A 23,359-nucleotide genomic window follows, 5' to 3' on the forward strand; every position below is an offset into this window, starting at 1 on the left:
AAAAAAAAAAAAAAAAAAAAAAAAAAAAATAATAACGCATATTTGAAAATAAATAAGAAGGCAAATTTTCAAGTGTCTTACCATAAAAAAATGATAGGTAAGTGAGATGATGGATATGTTAGTTATTTCATCATTCCATGTCATATGTATATAGGAAAACATCAAACTGTACCTCATAATTATGATTTTTTAATCAAAGTAAATTTTAAAAATAAAAAATTCTGCAATACAAATAATTACAGAAGAATTGAAATCTGAAACTAAAGTAGCAACCATTTTATTAAATAAGTCAACTACTATATGAGTAAAAACCTGTGATACATCTGTTCTGTGAGAGCATTCATTTAATAGAATTCATTTAAACTAGATCAACCAAACATTTGCTCTAGAACTGTGAATGTCCAACACAATAGCTACTAGCCACATCTGGTAATTTGAATTAAAATTTCAATTAGCTAAAATAAAATTAAAAATTCAGTTATTCAGCTGCATTAGCAGCATTTCAAAGGCTCAAAAGCCACATATGGTAACTAGCTAGCAAATTAGCACATTGTGATGTCTAATTGTTAATGGAGCAAGGCAAATTTTCTCCTGTGGCTCAACGTCCACAGAAAAGTAAAACTCACAGAAAAAAATTTATCTGAAAATTTTTGCTACCTGTTTAATGACAAACAAAGCAAAGTTCCCTTTAAGAGAATAAATACATAAGAATTATCCTACTAGTAACATACCAGTGGACAAACTAAAACAGAAATTTCTAAAGTAAATATGAATACTTTAATACAATATTATATTCTATTTACTATGACTAAGATTAGTACTTATTCTGATACTATGCTATACCCAACAGTTAAGACAGTGTTTTAGAAATTAGAACTACAGTGTTTTCAAATTGGTAACAATTTGAATAAGACCGTAATGAGGGTTTCTCACTAAACACTTACATCGAATCTGCAATCTGATTCTGATATACTCATGTTAATAACCAGAAAATATTTTATGACCAAGTACCACATTGAGCACAAAATGTGATCAACACATAATGATACAATAGTATATTTAATGAAACATAACGGCAGTAGCCAAAAATCAACTTTAGGGCTTTTTAAATTACGTACTTGGCAGAAATTACTACAATAACCTGAAATGACAGACATATTAGCTTTTAGATGCTGTTACCAAGATTGTCAAAATGTCCTCTAATCTATATCATTACAAAATATTAAACTAATTATAAAATAATTTTAAAACTTAATTTTTATTTTAAATTATTATGGATATATAATAGTTGTACATATTTATAAGGTACATGTGATATCTTGATACAAGCATACAATGTGTAATAAACAAATTAGGATAATTTAAAAATAATTTCACTAAATCAAACAAAATAGCAAGAAGAGATTGTTTCCAATTATTGTTTTATGCTGTAAAGCATTCTTTTAAACTGTGTTTCTTGAGACTGGTTATAATAATTTATCTCCATTTTGCTTTGAGAAAAGAAATAAATTTTATTCAGCATATGTGGCCTCTGATTCCTCATCAGTTTTTCAGTCTGGAAAGCTGAAAATTCTACTAACAATTCAAGAACTGAGATTTGTTTTTCAGTTTTATAATTCTTTTGTGCAAAATGATTCCGCAACTAAACAAAAAAAAAATGCCTCATCATTAACAAAATTAGGATAACAATAGCACATTCAAGAAAAGTTATATTAATCAAGCAGCACAAACTATTTTTTCTCTGATACCTACAATTTTTTCCCCATTTGATTGTATTGAACCTCAGTGGTTAACATGCAAGACATAGTTGGTGGAATGGTGGTTAGCTACTCAATATCTGTTCCACCTCAACTGATAAGTCTGAGGTACTTCCATTTTCGTCCCCAGGTCTTAGTTTTTTAATGATCTCATAACTTAATCCTGGACAATGAGGAAAAGATAAAAATAAAACACAAGTGTGTTGGAGGACCTTGGGGAAACCTTTCTCATTCTTAAGAAAGAGACATAGAAGAGTGTGCCCCTAATGGCCAGTTAAAGTTAACATCTGTTTGTAATTATAGGAATTGCCAGCATGATCCTCTTATCAGCCTAAGAATAAAACCAACACAGAACAATGAGCAGAACCAAGGGAATCAGAGACGACAGACACAAGAGCCCTGAGGTTCTGTGCCTGGAGAGGCCCCTATGTGTGACATTCTGTTACACGACAAAATACACTTCCTTTAGGAAATTTATATTGAACTGTATATTGGCATTTCATATGGTTCAATCTAATTTGAAGAAACAGAGAAAATAATTACCCCACACATCTTAATGACCAATAACAATCTATTCTGATGTATTTAAGGCCACATTAAAAACACCACTCTCAGAAAGAGCTGACTACAAAAAGCTAGTTTTGTAAAACTGTAAGCAAGGAAATTCATTTGCCTCTCTGGAAATGATTTGCTTCCTGTAATTTCGTGGATAGAATTTGGAAAATGAAGAGGAACTAATTTTAAAAACACTTAAACAATGAAAACAGCACCAGTAAGGGATGATCTAACAACAATTATTCAAAGTTATACTGTAGACTAATTAGATTCTGTACTATAATTGAAAAGGCACACAAATCATACTACTTACATGCTTTACTTTAGGAGTCTGTATTTCAAAAATTAACAGTAATATAAGTAGTAGTATAGAAGACAGAATGAACCGAATTTAGAATTATTCCTCTTTATGTATAAATCAAACAAATATTAAACAAATGGAATGAGATTAATTGCAGGATACTGCAGATGAAGTCACTTGAACTAAGCCTCAGTTTTTCTATCTTTCCAATGAAAGCAATGGGAACTACTCTGCAAGAAATGTTTTTAATGATTTCATAGTGCATTTGGATCCTAGCATAATGTCTGATACATCCTGCACTAATGTAGGCATTTATTAACAAGCAGCTGTCACAATCACTTTTATTGCAGTTCTGTTACTTCACTCTGTTCAGGCCAGAAATAAAAGTTCTCTTTTAAGAAAAACTACACCATTTACTTAGATATTCTTTTCTGCTTTTTTAGTTATTTGAATATTATCCCAGCTCTCCCCAGTAGAATATAGGTTCTTTGCTAATTTTTATTCAATAAGAGTCAAATTCGGGTGAAGAATTTTAACAAGAGAGAAGTAAACAGGAATAGAAGTAAAGCTAAAAACTTTATTGCTAAACAAGTTAAGATAGATGAAATATGACTTGGTAATTTCAATAGAATATTTACTCCAAGAGTGAATGCTGGACCAAGTCATCATAAGTTTGAGGCCAGGTGTGATCCGAGCACTTTGGGAGGCTGAAGCAGATGGATCACCTGAGGCCAGGAGTTCCTGACCAGCCTGGCCAACATGGTGAAATTCTGTCGCTACTAAAAATGCCAAAATTAGCCATGTGTAGTGGCACACCTCTGTAATCCCAGCTACTCAGGAGGCCGAGGCACCAGAATTGCTTGAACTTGGGAGATGGAGTTTGCAGTGAAACCTGTAAGTTTGGAAATCTGTGGAACTGTATGTTTCTTTGTCCTTTAGAATTCAATTCAGTAGTACATTGTGCTTATATATACAGTTCATTAACCAAATAAAAATAATCATTGTTTTATACATGACTGTCTTAACCATGTGGTTAGGATGTTTTCAGAGAGTTTTAAACTGGCTCAAGTGTTGTTTTAATAGGAAATGTCACATTCTATTAAGAAAAAAACTTAACTTGAATCAACTTTACTATATTTAATTAGACAGATTAATATAACTTCCAACAGCAGGAATACTACTAAACTGATTTATTTATTAAATCATATTGGGGCTTGGGTGTATTGACAATGACATTTTAAAGTGCTTCTATAAAATTTTCAACAGCTCTAAAAAATATCAATCAGGAATATCAGAGTCAGTAAGGGAATCATCCTTTCAGTTCAGTGGTAAAATCCAAACTGCAACAGTTTTATGTTTCCTGATATTCTCTGATGGCAGACTTTAATTTGCTTTGGTTAACAAAATATGTAACTGATATAATCAGTACAGCAACATATAACACATGTAACCATAGCCACCAGAGACTTTGCTGTAAAAGTGGTTGTAAAACCTACTCTATCCATTGCAGGATATTTGTAGCAATCTTTGCAATTGAAAGTAGATTTATTTATAACAATAACAATGGTAAAAGATGCCACATTTCTCGACCTTTCTATTACTTATGATAAAGTAACAGTAAAGTAATTGTGTATACACACACACACACGCACACATAAGAATAAACTTTATATATTGAAGTATATTTCTTGTAATATATAATCATAGATATATATTTAAATAAATATTTTTATATATTTGTATTTTCTGGAATCTATATGTATATATTAAAGTGTTTAAATAATCACAAGGAAAATCAGTTATGTGAAAATTATGCACATAATCTACCCCTTGTTTTCTAAAATCCAGCATTTTATGGACAAATTTCTTGATAAAACAATTTACAATTACATAAGAAGTAACAGAAAATCTGAATAGCTCTATGTCTATTAAAGAACTTTTCCCATCCAATAAAAAAGTTCATTCCCTTAACAATTTCAGTCATTTATTCTATCAAACACTGAAGGCAGAAATAACGGCAGTGTTACGCAAATTTTTAAAAGACATAGTTGCAACGGGATCACTTCCCAACACATTTTATGAGAAATGCAAACCCTAATATCAAAATATGACAAAGATGCTACAAAACACACACACACGCACACACACGCACACACACACGACAAAGGAGGACTGGTCTCAGGAATATAATTTTGGTTTAATGTTCAAGAGTCAATGAAATTCAGCATATTTATTGACTAAAAGGCAAAAAACAATCACTTTCAGTACATGCAGAAAAAGTATGTGACAATGCTGACAAGCAATATCTCCACAAAAACAGACAGCTTAACTTCTACTTAATATTGGGGCTAGCCCTATCTGATATCTACTTCCTATACTGCTATGGCAATCAAAATAACTTGATATATAATATGCATATAATCCAGAATGTCCAACTATTTAAAATCCACCTATTAGCAGTCTTAATTCCCTCTGCAATCTTTGGTCATCTTTGTCATGTAACTTAACTGATTTATAGGATCTAAGGAATTAGGATGTCAGCATTATATGGCTGTTCTGGGAAATCCTTGGTCAAGTTCCTCTTTCGGGGCCAAAAAAGATCTTATAATATATATTCACATAAGTATAGACTTTGTTTTTTTCCAATTTACTGGGGGGAAAATGGTATTAACTATAAGTATCATTTGTTACTAAAATGAGCCACAGTAAGATCAATGTGCAGCTTTCACACAAGATAAATGTAAAATGTTTAATGAATTGATAGTTTAATGCATGTTTAATCTCTAATATCAACATTAAAAAATCAGATAGAGTTCTACCCATTAAATTAAAAAGTCAGATGGGGTCCTTGTTCAAATAAAGTAATGGTGTTTGGAATGTATATCTCATTACAGAAAATAAATTCTAAGCCACAGAAGGTAATAGGAATAAACACACCTCTTCTCACACCTCTTTAAAAATGTTGTTACATGGTAGAAATGCGGTTGCCTTCCCCAAATTACACTCACACCAATTCCAGACCTCTGTGTTTAGACCTTGAAAAAAATAGCACAGAGGTCTAGAGTCAGTGTGAGTGTAATTTAAATGATGTTTCATATTGTTTCAAGAAGAGAATAAAAGGAAAATAGAAAAACTGTATGACCATTCTTTGCTTTTTTGTGTCCTGAAATATCCATCCTTATTGCTCATTTTTAATCGAGAAAAGTAAATATGATCTAGAGAAGAGCATTATTCTTGAGTTAGTCAAAAACCAAAAACTGTGAACCCCAACTCTGTACCTTAGACTCCTTCATTCTGTATTGTGGGCCTATATATATCCATTAGATTTTTAAATGCATGAGACTCAGCGTTTTGTCCATTTTTGTGCACTACTCTATGCATCCCAGAGCTTAGTAGAGTGTCTGGGGTACAGGGTAGATAGTTAATCAGTGCTGTTAATGAAAGAATGAATCTATCCAATTTGCTCTGCCCAGTGGGATATCATCTTATAGGTACCTTCAATTCCTCATCATTAGAACTGAGTTCACATTATCTGGCCCATTATTCTGTTCCCAGAAATTTACCCTTAAAATATGCCTCCAACAATACAAAAATACATTTGCATAAAGTTATTCATTGCAGTACTATTTATAATTACAAAATGACTAAAAACTACCTAAATGTCAAACCATAGGTGATTCAATAAACCATGGTTATTATGCTATAACCACTTTGGAGTAATATGGAGCTGTAAATTTATATATATATTACCCTGTATAGAGTAATATGTAGCTCCAAATAGTATCATATATGTTCATATATATATGGCATAGTATATGGCATGACTTATAGCTATGTATTACTCTATAGTGAGTATAATGCATACACATATGGTATGACTTACAGAAAATGTCAAATAAAACAAAAAAGTATAATAGAGCATATTACATCTTAGGTAAGAAATGAGGGAAACATAAGAAATACATATTTCTGTCAACTTTTACCAAAATAAAAAAAACTACAGGGAAGATAAACCAGAAAATAATGAAGTTGATTCTATACAAAGGATGAGGTAGGATGAATGGAGTGGAGAGTGGAAGGTACATGAGAGGCTGGAACTTTTTTGTGTGTCTGTATATATTTGTATGTGTTTAAATTTTCTGTATAGTATTAACTTTTGGAAGCATGCTAGTGTTTTTCATATAAAAAAATAAAAATAGGAAAGGAAGTAGAAATCTAAAACAGAAAGGAAAGTAAAATAAATTAAATTATATTTCAAATGACTACTATGAGCACACTGAAGATGGGTGTGGGAAATAACTAAGCCAAATTATTTATGAACACAGTATCTGACTACATACCCTCAGTACTGGACATGATGGGACTGTGAGGAGAAAACTGCAAACTTTCATAAATTTTTTTAAAAGTTTTTTTTAAGCAAAGCAATTTTTTAATAAGCAAAGAAACTCAGAAACTAATTCAGTTTTATTGTAAGACTGAATGAATTAGTAAAAGTATTGAAGCCAGAGATCTCATGACAGTAGAAAAACACAATTATGGAAAGAAGAAGGCAAACAAGAACCTGGTAGAGATAAACTGGGATGGGAAGTATGAAGTAATAGTATCTAAAGTATGCACATATGTATGTATATGAAAGCAGATGGACACATGTATATTTATGTATATATATACATACATTTAATGGAACTGTGTGCTGAAAGTTCCAGAAACAAAGTCAACCCAGTTCCAAAGACTTTAACTAGTGTCCATTCAAAGAAATCAGGGCTCTATGGAGAAATGCCTCATTTCAAGGCTGAGTCCAAAAGTACCTAGATTATCTTGTGAGGCTGGAAAGTAAGGTACTTAAAAAAAAATGGGACCAAGTTTCAAGGACAGAAACCATTTGAAGAAGCTTCCACTGACCTCATCTGGAACCACATGTGCACTAAATTAAGTACAGCAATGAATTATGAACAACTGACAAAGAGAAAATCATCATTACATTTTGATGATAAACAAGGAAGAAGGGAAGGTTTTTACTTATAGAAGAATGTCAATGCTGATTGGTATGTTTGAATTAATTATGTTCTACGTTTCATAATGAAGATTAGGCAAGAATTGTGATAATAGATATTAAGCATAAGGAGAAATTTAGATGAGAAATAGGATATTTCCATGATTGTAAAATGTTTCCTTATTAGTTATGGAGGGGAAAAACCATTAAGAGTGGAGAAATTGGACAAAGCTTAAACAGATGAAGTACAAATGGACATCTGTGTTTCCAGATATGATATCTTTAAGAGACAGCATGAACTAAGACGTATTTCAACTAAGAATGAGGAGCCTGAATTCAATTATGAGGAAACATCAGAACATCAGATAAACACAAAAGGAGAGGTATGAATTCTTCTGTATACATATTATGACAGAAAAAAGAACACTTAAGAGAATAGGATAAAATGCTAAGAACTAGTAAATCTGAAAAACAAGCATATAATATTTTGTACTGTTTTTATTCTTGTAAACTTTCTGTAAGTTTAAAATTATTTCCAGACAAAAAGGATTTTTAAAAAAGTAATGCATGAATATATGCTCAGATAGGTATAGAAAGATATCAGATAGGTACAGAAGGAAAACTAAAGATGAAAAATGAATTGTTATAACTCATCTTTTCACAGTCAAACTTCACAAAGTCAGAATTTTTTTTGTTTGGTTTTGTTCTGCTCTCGAATGTATCTCAAACACCTAGACCAGTGCTTGGCAAATAAACAGCTGCTACATCATTCATTTGTTGGATAAATGAATGAATAGGTAAACAGAAATGCGCTGTTCCTGTCAGTTTATTTAGATATATATTAAAATTTTTTCTTATTAAGTAAATTGGGTCAGATTATTAAAAAACTCAAGATGATTTCATTCTTATCCCTGAAACATGCTTTACCATTATTATAACCAGTTCTCACTCTTTCACTCTCAAAACATGACACCTATATCTTGGTTAAGATGGTAATTAAGGAAGGTAATTTAATACCTTCCAAAGCTGCTTTAATAATTGACTCCTCTCTGCCTTTCCTGCTGTAACTGTAATGCAAGTCATCCCATGCATCTGCACCAACTAACTACTTTTATTCCCTGTCACTTTACTCTTTATCTTGGTCTCCTTCAACCCATGCAAGTCAGAGTAACCTTTAAAATACAACTTTGTAATCAAAGTTTCCCTTGTGTTACAATTTTCAAAATGACTTTTTATGACCTATAGAATTGATGATTAGCATAGATTACAATTGTTTCAAGAACTTTTTATGTTTCCATCCTTACTGAGGTACAATTGTCTAATAAAAATTGGGTATGCTTAAGGTGTTTACCTTGATTTTATGATATACATATACTATGTGAAACAATCATTGCAATCACACTAATCAACATATCCATCACCTCATGCGATTACCATATTTTTGTGTGTAGCAAGAACACTTAACATCTTTCCTAGAAAACTTAAAAGTATACAATAGTGTATTGTAAACTATATTCACATTGTTGTACATTAAGAAGTTATTCATCTTGCGTAACTTACTCATCTTGCATAAATGAACTTACTCATTTTGCATAACTAAAACTTTGGACCCCCTGACTAACATCTTCATATTTTCCCTTCTCTGTAGTCCCTAGCAACCCCTATTTCTATTCACTACTATAAGCTTGACTATTTAGATACCACATATAAAAGAGATAACACAATATCTGTCTTTCTATGTCTGGATTGTTTCACAAAGCGTAAATTCCTCCAGGTTCATCCATATTGTTGCAAATGTCCAGAGTTTCTTCTTTTTTTAAGGCTGAATAACATTCAATAGTGTATTATACATATCATTATATATATTATACATACATATACATATCATACTTTTCAAATTTATTTATCTGTTGATATGGTTTGGCTGTGTCCCCCTCCAAAATTTCATCTTAATTGTAGCTCCCATAATCCTCATGTATCATGGGAGGAACCTGGTGGGAGGTAACTAAAACATGGGGGCAAGTTTTTCCCATGCTGTTCTCACGATATTGAATAAGTCTCATGAGATCTGTTTCACAAAGGGCAGTTCCCCTGCACATGCTGTCTTGCCTGCTGTCATGTAAGACATGCCTTTGCTCCTCCTTTGCCTCTGCCATGATTGTGAGGCCTCCCCAGCCATGCAGAACTGTGAGTCCCTTAAACCTCTTTTTCTTTATAAATTTCCCAGTCTTGAATATTTCTTCAAAGCAGTATGAAAATGGACAAATCCATCTGTCAATGCACATTTAGGTTATTTCCACAACTTGGTTAATGTGAATAATGGTGCAGTGAACATGGTGTGCAGATCTCTCTATGCAATACTGATTTCCTTTGGATAGATATCTAGCAGTAAAACTGCTAAATCATAATTTATTAAGGAATTTCTATAATGTTTTCCCTAACAGCTGTGCCAACTTATATTCTCAAAAAGAGGTCATGTGCCCATTTGAAAATCAGATTATTTGAGATTTTTGGCTACTAAGTTATATGCATTCCTTATAAATTTTAGATATTAACTCATACATATATATATATATATATTTATAATAATATAAATATTTTGTCCCACTTTTTAAGTTTCTTTTCACTCTGATGATCATCTCCTTGGCTGTGCAGAAGCTTTATAGTTTGATGTAACCCCATTTGTCTCTGTAGGTAGCACTGTCAAATGCTTCTTCTGTGTCTATTGACATGATCTTATAGTTTTTTCTTTCAACCTATTACTGTGTTCTATCGCATTGATTTGCATGTGTTGAAAGATCTTTGCATTCCAGGGACAAATCCCACTTAGTCATGGTGTATCATAATTTTAAAATGCTGCTGAATTCAGGTAACTAGCATTTATTGAGGATTTTTGTATCTATGTTCATCAGAAATATTGGCCTGCAGTTTGCTTGCCTTATGGCATCTTCGTCTGGCTTAGGGAAATACTAGCCTCATAAAATGAGTTTTTAAGTGTTTCTTCTTCTATTTTTCAGAATAATTGAGAAGGACTGGTATTAATTCTTCTATAAATATTTGGTATAATTTACCCATGAAGTCATATGGTCCTGAAAATTTCTTTGTTGGAATGTTTTTGACTACTGATTCAATGTCCTTACTTGTTACTGGTGTGTTTGGACTTTGAATTTCTTCTTGACTCAGGTTTTGTAGATTGTATGTTTCTAGGAATTTATCCATTTTTCTAGGTTTTCAAATTTGTTGGCATATAATTGTTCATAATAGTCCCATGCCATTTATTTTTTATTTCTGAGGCATCCATTGTAATTTCTTCTATTTCTGATTTTATTTATTTGAGCCCTTTCTTTTTTTCTTAGTCTAGCTAAAGGTTTATTGATTTTATTTATCTTTTCTAAAAACAAAATCTTAATTTTATTTATTTTTCTCATTTTTTTTCCAACTCCATTTAATGTATTTCTACTATAATCTTAATTATTTTCCTTGTTTTAGGGTTATTTTTCTTTTGCCACTTTCTTAAAGGGCAAAGCTAGGTTGTTTATTTGAAGTCTTTCTTCTTTCATAACATAGGCATTTACTGCTATAAGCTTCTTTCCCAGCACTGCTTTTGCTGCATCCTGTAAGTTTTGTTATGCCATGCATTTTTGGTCTCAAAATAGCTTTTAAAATTCCCTTTGATTTCCTATTTGACCCAAGAGTGTGTTGTTCAGTGTATTAGTCCATTCTTTCATTGCTGTAAAGACATACCTGAGACTGGGTAATTTATAACAAAAAGAGGTTTAATTGGCTCATGATTCTGAAGACTGTAAAAGCATGGTGCTGACATCTGTTTGGCTTCTGAGGAAGTACCAGGGAGGTTTTACTCATGGTACAAGATGAAATGGGATCAGGTACTTCAAATGGCAAAAACAGGAGCAAGGAGGAGCAGACACGACATACTTAAAATAACCAGATTTCATGAGAACACTATCATGAGGACAGCATCAAGCCATGAGTGATCAGTCTCCATGACCCAAGCATCTCTCACCAGGCTTCACTTCCAGCATGGAGAGTTACAACTGATGTGAGATTTGGCCTGGAGTTATATTCAAACTATATTTTTTAGTTTCTACATATTTATACATTTTTCTGTTTTCCTGATGTTACTGATTTCTATTTCTATTCTATGGAGGTTGAAAAAGATACCTGGAATAATTTCAATCATCTTAAAGTTGCTAAGACTTTTTTGTGACCTAACATGATGTATCCCAGAGTGCATCCCATGAGCACTTGAGAAGAATGTGAATTCTTCCGTTGTTGGGTGCAAAGTTGTGTATGTGTCTGTCAGGTCCATTTAGTCTATAGTGTTGTTTAAGTCAGTGGTTTCTTCATTGATTTTCTGTCTAGATATTCTACTCACAATTGTAAGTGGAATATTAACGTCCCCTAAATTATTTTATGGCTGTCAATTTCTTGCTTCAGATCTGTCAATATTTGCTTTATAATTTAGGTGCTCTGATATAGTCATTCTAATTGTCATATCCTGTTGAACTGACTCTTTTATTATGTAATAATTTTTTTTTGTCTCAAGAGATAGTTTTTGACTTAAAATCTATTTTGTTTGATATAAATTTAGCAACCTCTGCTTTGGTTACCATTTGCATGGAATATCCTTTTCTGCCCCTTTTCTTTCATCTTACATGTGTCCTTAAATTGAAAATGAGTTTTTAATGAACAGATACAATTGTTTTATTCATGTTTGCCTATCCAGATTGTAATACTATTAAAATGTATAACTGATGAACATATTTTTATTAAATGAATAAATGACAAGCATTACTAAAAGTTCCTTTGTGTGTGTGTGTGTGTGTGTGTGTGTGTGTGTGTGTGCGCGCGCGCGCGTGTGCGTGTGTATAAATAGTTTAGCTATATAGATAGACAGATGTAGATATAGATATACAGGATTTAATAGTCCAATTTTTGTTGAGTCATCATCCTTTCTGTATTCCCAAGATTTCTGTTTTCTCTGCATTTGTACCTGACTCTGGACTCTAATTCTCCTTCACCCAAGTAATCCTTCTGTATTCCAATATGTCTTTCCTTATTAGGTTGAATCTTTGTTGCCCTTTTTTCCCCATTCTATTTGCATTGGCATTTATTTCACATTCATGTCATTTTATTTATCCAAACCTCTTAGGAAAGGTCTTAACACCCAGTGAGAATAGATCTCACTATAGATATTACAGCTATACGATCAGACCATGAACAATTAGCCCCCCAATTCTGCAAGGCAGCATTATTTACACAACACTGGAACCCAAACTAAAAACAAACTATCTTCAGAATACAAAAAAGAAACTAGGTTTACTAAGTATCACACACACAGACACACACACACACACACACACACAGACACAGACACACAAGTTAATACAAATTGCATGAATGAAGAAGTTATGGGTCCTAGGGTCAATACCTGGGTGGTGAAATAATCTGTATGACAAAACCCCATGACACAAGTTTACCTGTGTAACAACCCTGCACTTGTACCCCTGAACTTAAAAGTTAAAAAAAGGAAAAAAATTTTTAAGAATTATTTTGAGCTGGTATCTATTTCGGCAAAACAATGTGAATGTGAGCTATGGGGTAGACAGGAAAAATAACTTCATTAAACAGAACTGAAGAAAATCTGTGTTGGAATATAAACTGTTAAATGAAAGTCTACTTCGCAAGTCTTGCTTCCAGATTTATGGAATTAAACTATTGAAATACTTACCTTCGAGGATGATTGGCATCAAACAATGTGTTATCATCATCCTCATCATCTTGTTCTAAAGGAGTCAATTCCATGTTTTCTATGTTAGTGTCCAAAACTCCGTATCTCCTAGTCTTTCGGTTTCTTCTTCTCATCCTAATAAATATAACAAATTAATGAATAAAAATTATTTAATATGGCATAGATGATCCTTAGTTTATATCTATTTGTAAATTAAAATAATTTTTCATTCTATTTCTGACACAGAAAACACTCAATATCAGAATGGATACTTTCAGATATACAACAAATGTTACCATCTAGGATTAAACTTCATGAAACAAAACCTACTCCTACATGTTTATGTGCCATCACCTGTTTCTTCTGTTTGACATACTCTCTGCTCCCTGTGTCAACTGATGGTGTTGACAAATAACTTTTAAGCCTTAGTTCAGGTACCATACTTCAAGCCTCAATTTTTAAAGGCTTAGGTCAGGTACTTCTTTACTGAAACCTCCTGTTTCAGCCTTTTCCTCATGTCCTCTCCTACCCCTGTGTGGATGCCCCTCTAAGAAACTGTATGCATATCCATGTTCACAGACTAGACTGATAGCTCACAACTCTAGCCATACACCAGAATCACTCGGGGGTATTTTTTAGAGCCCTATGTTTAGGCCATAACTGAATCAAAAAGCACAGCAAAAAGAATTACATATCAATATTTTGTTGAGGTTCTAAATGTGATTCCAATGTGATATAAAACCACTATCTGAGATCAGCGGTCCTTGCAGTGTGGTTCTCTGGATCAGCAGAATAACAGTCACCTAGGAACTTATAAGAAATGCAAATCTTCACGGCTAGCACAGACTTGGTGAATAACAAACTTTGAAGATGCAACCCAGAAACCTGTGTTTCAACAAACATTTCTTATGCTTTTGATGCATACTCAAGTTTGAGAACCACTGCCTTAGAGAAACTGAAAAGATTCAAAGGTGTTTAACATTCATTATTATTAGCTGTGTTTATGAAATCTCATGATTTAGAGCCCTACTTCCAGTTTGTGTCTCAAATAACTCATTCTTTTCCTTCAAATCATTTACCTTAATTTGCATTCCAATGTGCCGATGTATATGTCTATGTGGTGTTTATTCACCTGTCTCTCTCACTAAGTGCTATATGAGCAGCAACCAAAACTGCTTTATTCACCACTATATAACCACTTTCTAGTACAGTGATGTATCAATTAAGATGTTCCTCAATTAATTATTGAGGGTCTGAGTGACTTCGACCGTGGCAATCCAAAACCATGACCCTGCAAGGAATGCCTAAATCATCTCCAATGCAACAACTTGAACTCCACACATAGGAAAATGTGTTTCACAAGAGTGTCCATTGAAATTTAAAAACAAAATATTTCAGCAAGTTATCACAAATAAAATCAGTTTACATAAATTCTGATTTACTCTATATGACATAGTAAGTGGGATAAGGAATACTTAAGCTATAATATCAACTGTAAAGAGGAACGTGAGCCTCTTCAAACATGACAGTGAAGCCCCTGGGGGGGAAAATACCTTGAACAAATACTTGAGTCTTACTAAGCATCAGGTATGGTATTAGCTTTTGGGTATAAACTGCCTGGTCTCAGTGTTAAAACTTATAAAATGTTACTAAGTGTGAACGAACACAAACCAAGAAAATTTCTATCAGTCATTACCTATAGAGCTATACATATACACATACAAAGTGATGGAACAGGAAACAGAGTTAAGCATAGTATTTAAAGTTACAAATGTACCCAATAAAAGAGTCAATAAATATTAGCACTAGCAAAAATGAAGTAGTATGAAGTAAAAAGTACTCGTTCTTTTATAGTGAGAAATTAATGCTTAGGTTGTTACATTAAGTATATGTGTGTGTGCATGTGTGCACACACACTTACACACATCATGTAGACCAGAGGTCTAAACTTCCTGTGTAAAAAATTAGATAGTATCTGATGATCTGTAGGACACATTCTGCTATGTATTCATTTAAAATTTTCATTTTACCACCCTTAAAAAGCTATAGATAGATGATAGATAGATTGATAGATAGCTAGATAGCTAGACAGACATTCTTAGCTCTTAGGCCTTACAAAAACATCAGCAGAAGGAATTTGGCCTGTGGGCTATGCTTTGCCAACCTCTGATTTAGACTCATAAAAGTAATTAGCAAATAAACATAGAAAAAAAATAATAAAATCATTGTCTATGGAAAGTAGAACTAGAAAAATAGGCCGGGTATGGTGGCTCATGTCTGTAATCCCAGCACTTTGGAAGGCCGAGGTGGGCAGATCACTTGAGGTCAAGAGTTCGTGACCAGCCTGGCCAACATGGTGAAACCCTGTGTCTAGTAAAAATACAAAAATTAGCCAGGCATGGTGGTGTGCGCCTGTAATCCCAGCTACTTGGGAGGCTGAGGTAAGAGAATCGCTTGTACTCGGGAAGCACAGGCTGCAGTGAGCTGAGATGGTGCCACTGTACTCCAGCCTGGGTGACAGAGTGAAGACTCTGTTTCAAAAAAAAAAAAAAAAAAAAATAGAAAAATATAGGGAAGTTAGTTCACTATTGTGCTTTTGAACCATATGATTTAATGATGCCTGCATGCAATCATTTGATTTTAAAAATGATTACATAAAACTAGTTGGCAACATAAATTAAGGATATTGAGAATTATAATTTCTCTTTCCTTTTGTCAGTCTTTTGCTCAGTCTTCAAAACCATACGGGTTCCAAACATTCTGACAATTTTAGTCAATGAAAAAGAAGTTGGCGGAACTCGCGGATATGGTAGGCGTAGATGAAGGGAAAAAAAAAAAAAAAAAAAGAAGTTAATGCCATGTGAAATTATTTTTGGAAATAAACTAGATTCTCCCAGGTCATATATATCAAAGTCAATATGTTAACATGTCATTGTTAGTCACAGGACATGTTGGCAAGTCTTAAAACAAAAAATGATGAACATAGAGCTTAAGGACTTCAACATTTAGCTCATCTGAAGTTCTTCTCTACATCCAAAGTTTTTGCCATACCTTCAATGATTTCCAATCTTTCAATTAGTGGTCAAACTAGTTTGCCTAATAATACTATTTTCCTTATCCATGTATAGCCTAAACATTTGACTGCAGTGGTTTGGACCTTTTATTTTATTCTAGCTTATACTGTTCTTTAATTTAATTGTGTATGTAAATACTATCTTCTAAAAATGAATCCAAACTATTTAGAAACAAGTTTGGATTGTTGTTTAGAATCTATTCCATATACAAAAACAGAATATTGTTAGGCATTAAGTAAAATGGGTGATGCAGTTCAAATTTAAACGAATTTACTGTTTTAGTATATGTACTGACTCATTTAAAAATGACTCAAGAATACTGTATATTATTAAATAAAATTTAAACTTGAAATGTAATTTCTCTTAACATGTCTTTCCTCAGTCCAAAGATATATAGGTAGTCATAACCATGTGGTCATATAGCTACATGGCCACATAAAAATATCAAATATAATATAACACCATATTACTATACAGGGTGATTTAACTCAAGGAAGGAAAAAACAATTATAAAGCTTTCAAATAATTTGGGTGATTCAACAAACACTACTGAAAATACTGACAAACACTAAGTGTAAAATAAAATACACATTAAAATACACCAAAATTTTAAGTAAAAAGGTGACTTTGTCTTTTAATGTGCATTGTACATTATCTTTTAACAAAAGAAAAAGAGCTTTAATATCTATGCAATTTTAATAGCCACAGTTCTTTTCTTACAAATGAATGTCTTTATTAAGCTCGTGATACCCAAACTCATCTATATGTGTGCTGACAATTACAAATATATACACACACATGTAGATACAGATATGCATATGCACACTTTTCTACTAGACATAGTAAATGCATTTGGAAACACAGAAACAAATTTTGCCAGCTTCTAACAAAAATAAAAATAGGGACTTTATCTATAAGTGTTTACAGAGGAAAGTATAAAAGCCTGAGCAGGCAAAATAAAATATCTATATGACTACTCATATAAAATTACATTCACTCATCACATGGTATGCTCAGATAAATTATCCTGGTCAGACACTTTCTAGGTATTCAAGTTAATATTCAAATAGCTGCCTTAATATAGATGCAGATTCCTTAATGTTCCCATATACTCAGGTTGGTAAACACTATTCCTCCTCCAATAATATATATATAAGTTAGAGTATCAAAATAAAGCTAAACCACAAAGTAAGCTTGATAAAATTTTATGTAAAAATATATGACACATAAACAAAACAGAATAAAATTCCATTTCATTTCACTGCTCTATGAAAGGGAGAACACTGATCAATATAAGTTGCTGTAACTTGATATATCCATCTAGTTTGATTTAAGTTTGTTGTAACTTGCTATATCTGCCTGATTTTATTTTTTCCCTTCTGTTTTTTTTTTTTTTCAACTGAGCATCTGTAGGGTAATATAATTCTTAATTTCTTTTTTAGAACATTTAAAACTAGACTGAGGAATATATTATTTATTATACAGACACATACACTACCCTGTGTGGTTAACCATAACAATGAAACAGAGTAAATAATAATCTACAACTAAAATTTTTGTCTTGACTAGTTTTAGAAAAAAGTAAACTAGTGACCAAAAATAAATGTGAAACTTATTTTTTTACCATTGAAATCTAAATGAATAAATATTAGTGAATCATAACTATAGTTGTCTATACTATTCATCAGGAAATTCAACCCCTTTGAATATATGACACATAGTAAAAATTCTTTTGATGAATTTGACATCAATCTCATCTTTATTCCCCATTTCCACCACCCAATCCATCAGCTGTCAGTCTGACTTCTTCAAGAATCAGATACTAATAAGGGATGTGTTTGCATGTTACAGGTTGAATTATGTCCTCCAAAAATTCCTATGTTGAAGTCCTGACCTTATTTAGAAATAGGGTCTATTTCGAGGTAATAGACTTTATAGAGGTAATTGAGTTAAAATGAGATCATTAAGGCAGGCCCTCATCCAAGATATACTTACAAAAAGGAAAATTTTGGAGATAGACATGCACACAGGCAGAATGCCATGTGAACATGAAAATGTCTTCGAAAAGAACAAGAGAGGCCCAGAAGAGATCCTTCCCTCACAGACTTCAGAAGGAACCAGCCTTGGCAGTACTTTGATTTTGGATTTCTTGCCCCCAGAACTGTGAGACAATAAATTTCTGTTGTTTAAGCCACCCCACTTGTGGTACTTTCTTGCAATCGCTCTAATAAATTAATACCAAATACAAGAGATGTATTAGAGAAGGGCTTGTGGAGGATAAAGAGACAAAAGGGAAGGTAAGGAGATCCCACAAAGGGTGATGTAGGTCTGACACCTGTGAAAAAGTGGAAAGGAAGGATGACCAGCTAGAAAGAGGTATAGTTTGCAGTGCACTTCTGAAAGAGTCTTGACCAGGCCAGTGGCATGCCTGTAAGCAAAGGTTGCCCATTAGAGGAGTTCCCTGTTAGTGAGGATGGCCAGGCTCTGCTCTACTCAGTCATCGGCTAGGGACAAGGTTAGGAGTTACTACCCTGGCATGAATGCTGTGATGGACCCAAATCTGTGACAGCAGGAGGATGTCAATCAACTTTCCTTCCTGTAGCATGTTATCTTGAAAGGAGGTCTGATCCGTGTATCTCCATGGCTGCCATAATCACAAGGAACTACTGACTGTACTTCCTAAGAAACATTTAAATTCATTTATATTGCTTCACCATACCACTACTATCCTACCATGTCTTCCCCTGTCGACTAAAATAGTTTCCTAAATCACTATCTCTACCTGCTCCGGTCACCCACTAACATTCCCTTCATCCTCTAAAACCTTCAGTGGTTTCCTATTATTCAGCATCAAGTAATGAGTCTGTAATATATGTCCTACAAAGATGAGCACAGGATGGCTCATACTTTCATCTGTAGCCTCACCTTGCTCTTCACATTCCACTCCAGGTTCTCTACTTCAGCCACACAGCCTTCTCTCAGTTCCTCATGATGTCCATGCTTTCTCCGCCATTGGCCTCACACTCTTTTCCCACCTACCACAATACTGCTGTGTGAACGCCTGTTCATCTTTCAGCTGTCAGTTTAAATACAACTTCCTCGGAAATCCTTTTCTGTTCTATCTAGCTAGGTCACAGACTTCTACTATTGGCTTTCACTGAACCTATGTACATGTCCTTTAAAGTGCTTATGTAAAGTTCACTTGTATACTTATTTAAGTAACTATTTGTCATCCCTACTAGATATTTGGTTTTGTGAGAGCAGGAGCTATATCTGTTCTTATTCACCACAGCAGCCACAGCATATAACTTATGCCATAAAGTTGATGACTGATAAATATTGCTAAATAAATTGACTAAATTAGAAATATTCACAATATATCTTCTATTTTCTCTGCATTAAAAAGATGTCTAAATTGTATATATAAATCATAACCTTGAATAAAAGAAGCCTGAAAGAATATTTCCAGATACATACCACAACAAAATCTAAGGAACCTTGCCAAATTTTAAATACTAATATAGACCTTTGGAGGTCAACAGTTTTCTGACTCAGGACAAAAAAAAAGTACTAGAATATTTAAATATATTAAACATGTACTCACATCAGGAGTTCTAAGATTTCATTTATAATGTTTTAGGTATGGTCATAATCTACCCTAACTAGAATCACTAATATTTAGCTTTTATCCTATGCTGAGTAGTTTTATTTCTGTCCTTTGGGTATGCAAATTTACCATATTCTAAAAACAGAGTTTTCCTTCATAAACACTATGAATAACTGAAGTTTATCCTTTCGAAAGCGAAACTGGATTTTTGTTCTAATTTTAACTACTCAGCATTCTATACGGAGCCATATTCAATGCTAAAGATATTCCTGCCTTCCTATACAGAAGATAATGAGATTTTTTAAAAAGTCTCTTTTTAATCTCTCAGGATCATTATAATTAGTGACCTTGACGTAAACTCTCAGGAACTATTAAAATGTATGTGACTCTATGCTGCAGTTCACAAACTACTGTATTTTGAATTCCTTTAGCATTTTTTCATTATTTTTTAAAGCCCTTTCTATTAGCCTGACAGTTATCAAGCTCTGTCCCCTTCCACAATCTTGACCACGTGCATCATTAAGTAGAAAGTTCCTCCAACGAGGTATCCTGCTACTGCTGAGTTCTAGTAAAGTGCTCACTGTTAACACCTAAAAGTAAAAAAAAAAAAAAAAGAAAAAAAAACAATCAAAAGCATGTTCATGCATGTTCAGAACACTGTAACCTTGTTTTCCTTGAGAGATACCTTTTCTCTCCCAACTTCTTGTAATTCAGTACATACAATCAGTTCCTGTGCTTAGATTTGTCTCCTGTTTGAGGGCATATTGGCAAACACTCCCAGGTAAAGTAAATCCTACATCATTGTTATATAGTTTGGCTTTGAAGTATTCCATATGAGAGTATGTGGCACAGTTTCCTTGTCATCTCTCCTCTTTGTCCTGACATGGATTTGTTTTCCCTTTTAGGCCCTAATGCTCAGGATGTGGGTCTTGATAATTCTTCTGACCTCCATTTCTAAAAGTTCAGCATGGATTTATTTCACAATCAACATTAAAGTTCTATCTACATGTTTAGTATCCCCAAGATTCATCCTTTGTGGCCTCTCACTGGTTCTATAACCAGCGTTTTCCGAATTATCCTATAATCTCCTTTTATTCCCCTTATACTGATGCTGTCTACAGCCCCATCAGATCTATCATCTTGCTAATTATAGCTTTAGCAGTCAGGTACCACACAGGTATACATATAGATAAATATACATATATAAAAATACATAGAGATTTAAGATATAAATAATACAAGTATACATATAATTATAATGCATAACATTATTTGTATACATATTTAAAGCTTCTATTTTATAAGTGAGAAAATTAAAGTATAAAAATAAAAATAGTGATAATAATAGCAATGATTTATGAGATGGAGGTATTAAAAACATTATAGTAAAACTCCCCAGATAAATTAGAATTGCAATTCCAGATACAAAAACATGTGACTATGAAGAGCTGATGTCTTCTGTGCATGCACATATGCCAGGCATTGAGCTAAACAGCTCATAAACACTATCTGATCCTCATAACTATCCTACAGGTTAAGTAGCCTCATTTCATCCATAGAAAGGCAGAAATTACAGAAAATTACATTTGGGACAGTGAATGGTAGAGCTAAGATTCATACATAAGTAATGTGACTAGTGAGTCTGAGTTTTAAAACATTGAGACAAAAGGTATTCCTAAGGAATCTAAGTGATTTTAATCGAGGTCACAAAATTAGTTGACAAAACAGTCTGTTGATCCTCAAAACAACTATCTTACATTATATCACACTAGATAATTGTTTTAGTTGAGCTATATTGCCTAGTTCATCCCTGTGTAGTAAAAAATAATAACTTGGCAGCTACTTGCATTAACAAGTACAATTATGTTGTTTTGATTAGTTGTTGTTCTGATGAGTCTCTCTCTTAATTTTGATCAGAGTAATAGAATCTGCTTTGTTTAGAGGCAACTTTCTTCTGGCTTAACAGAAACATGATTTTGTTTAGAGAGCAACTGAGCCCAGCCCTAGGAGTACATAATGGCCATAATAATCAATTCAAACCAGTCATGAAAATATAATTTTCCTTTTGCTAGTCATTGTCTAGGAGTAAGCAGATGAAGCAGTTCAGACAAATGAGATAGAAGGGGATGTCTCTGGTAGTGGGGTTTCCAGGAAATATTTTTCTCCCTGATTAAAAAACAAAACAAAACAGAAGCATAGAGAAGGCCTCTTTTCATGGTCCTTTCCCTCCTTCCTGCTTAAGATACTATTGTGTGAGAATATATTATTTAGAGCAGAGGTAGCCATCCTATAGAAAAGCAAAAATAGAAAAATACAGAATTATTATTATTTTTTTGAGACAAAGCCTCACTCTGTTGCCCAGGCTGGAGTGCAGTGGCATGATCTCAGCTCACTGCAACCCCTGCCTCCTGGGTTCAAGCAATTCTCATTGGACGAGTTTTCACCATGTTGGCCAGGCTGGTCTCAAACTCCTGACTTCAGGTGATCCACCTGCCCTGGCTTCCCAAAGTGCTGGGATTACAGGTATGAGCCCCTGCACCCCGCCAAAATATGGAATTCTTAATCATCTCCCAAAGCCACTGAACCAAACCTGGACCTGTTCATACACGTGGTAAGTAAATGACAACAACAAAATATTTCCTTGTGTTTAACTCACTTTTAATGGGATATTACATTATTTATAGCTAAATACCTCCTAATCGATAAGGGCAATTAACATCTTAGTTTCTCTGAGCCACATTACTATCGTATGTCACCTAGATGTGTTTCCTTGTGACACTCTTTAAGAATCTTTCGGCCGGGCGCGGTGGCTCAAGCCTGTAATCCCAGCACTGTGGGAGGCCGAGGCGGGTGGATCATGAGGTCAAGAGATCGAGACCATCCTGGTCAACATGGTGAAACCCCGTCTCTACTGAAAATACAAAAAATTAGCTGGGCATAGTGGTGCGTGCCTGTAATCCCAGCGACTCAGGAGGCTGGGGCAGGAGAATTGCCTGAACCCGGGAGGTGGAGGTAGCGGTGAGCCGAGATCGCGCCATTGCACTCCAGCCTGGGTAACAAGAGCGAAACTCCGCCTCAAAAAAAAAAAAAAAAAAGAATCTTTCAGGCAGGTTCTATTAGCAATCCTTCCACTTTGAATAAGCTAATCAAATGTTTTCTCAACAATTTTCAGTCTAAAATAACACTGACACAAAAAAGCCCACTAACTTTTCATAGCTTCATTTTATACTAATTTTCTTAGCCTAGCACAGTTTTCTCATCTCCTTGTAGATCATCATATCCTTTCCACCACATTCTTTCCTCAGAGATTTGGCAGCCCA

At 33.6% G+C, this 23,359-nt stretch overlaps 1 protein-coding gene across 1 annotated transcript in view; it reads right to left on the reverse strand.

Moving 5' to 3' along the window:
- The window catches only part of FAM174A (family with sequence similarity 174 member A), a 44,642-nt gene that overhangs the window by 9,361 nt on the left and 11,922 nt on the right, over positions 1-23,359 (reverse strand). Inside the window, exon 2 of the mRNA XM_032275610.1 lies at positions 13,359-13,493. Within this exon, the coding sequence (XP_032131501.1) occupies positions 13,359-13,493 (135 nt within the window). The remainder of the gene's footprint in view (positions 1-13,358; positions 13,494-23,359) is intronic.

This window comes from Sapajus apella, unplaced genomic scaffold, assembly GCF_009761245.1.
Source record: "Sapajus apella isolate SASKATOON/1434 unplaced genomic scaffold, GSC_monkey_1.0 scaffold1, whole genome shotgun sequence".
Taxonomy (NCBI): domain Eukaryota; kingdom Metazoa; phylum Chordata; class Mammalia; order Primates; family Cebidae; genus Sapajus; species Sapajus apella.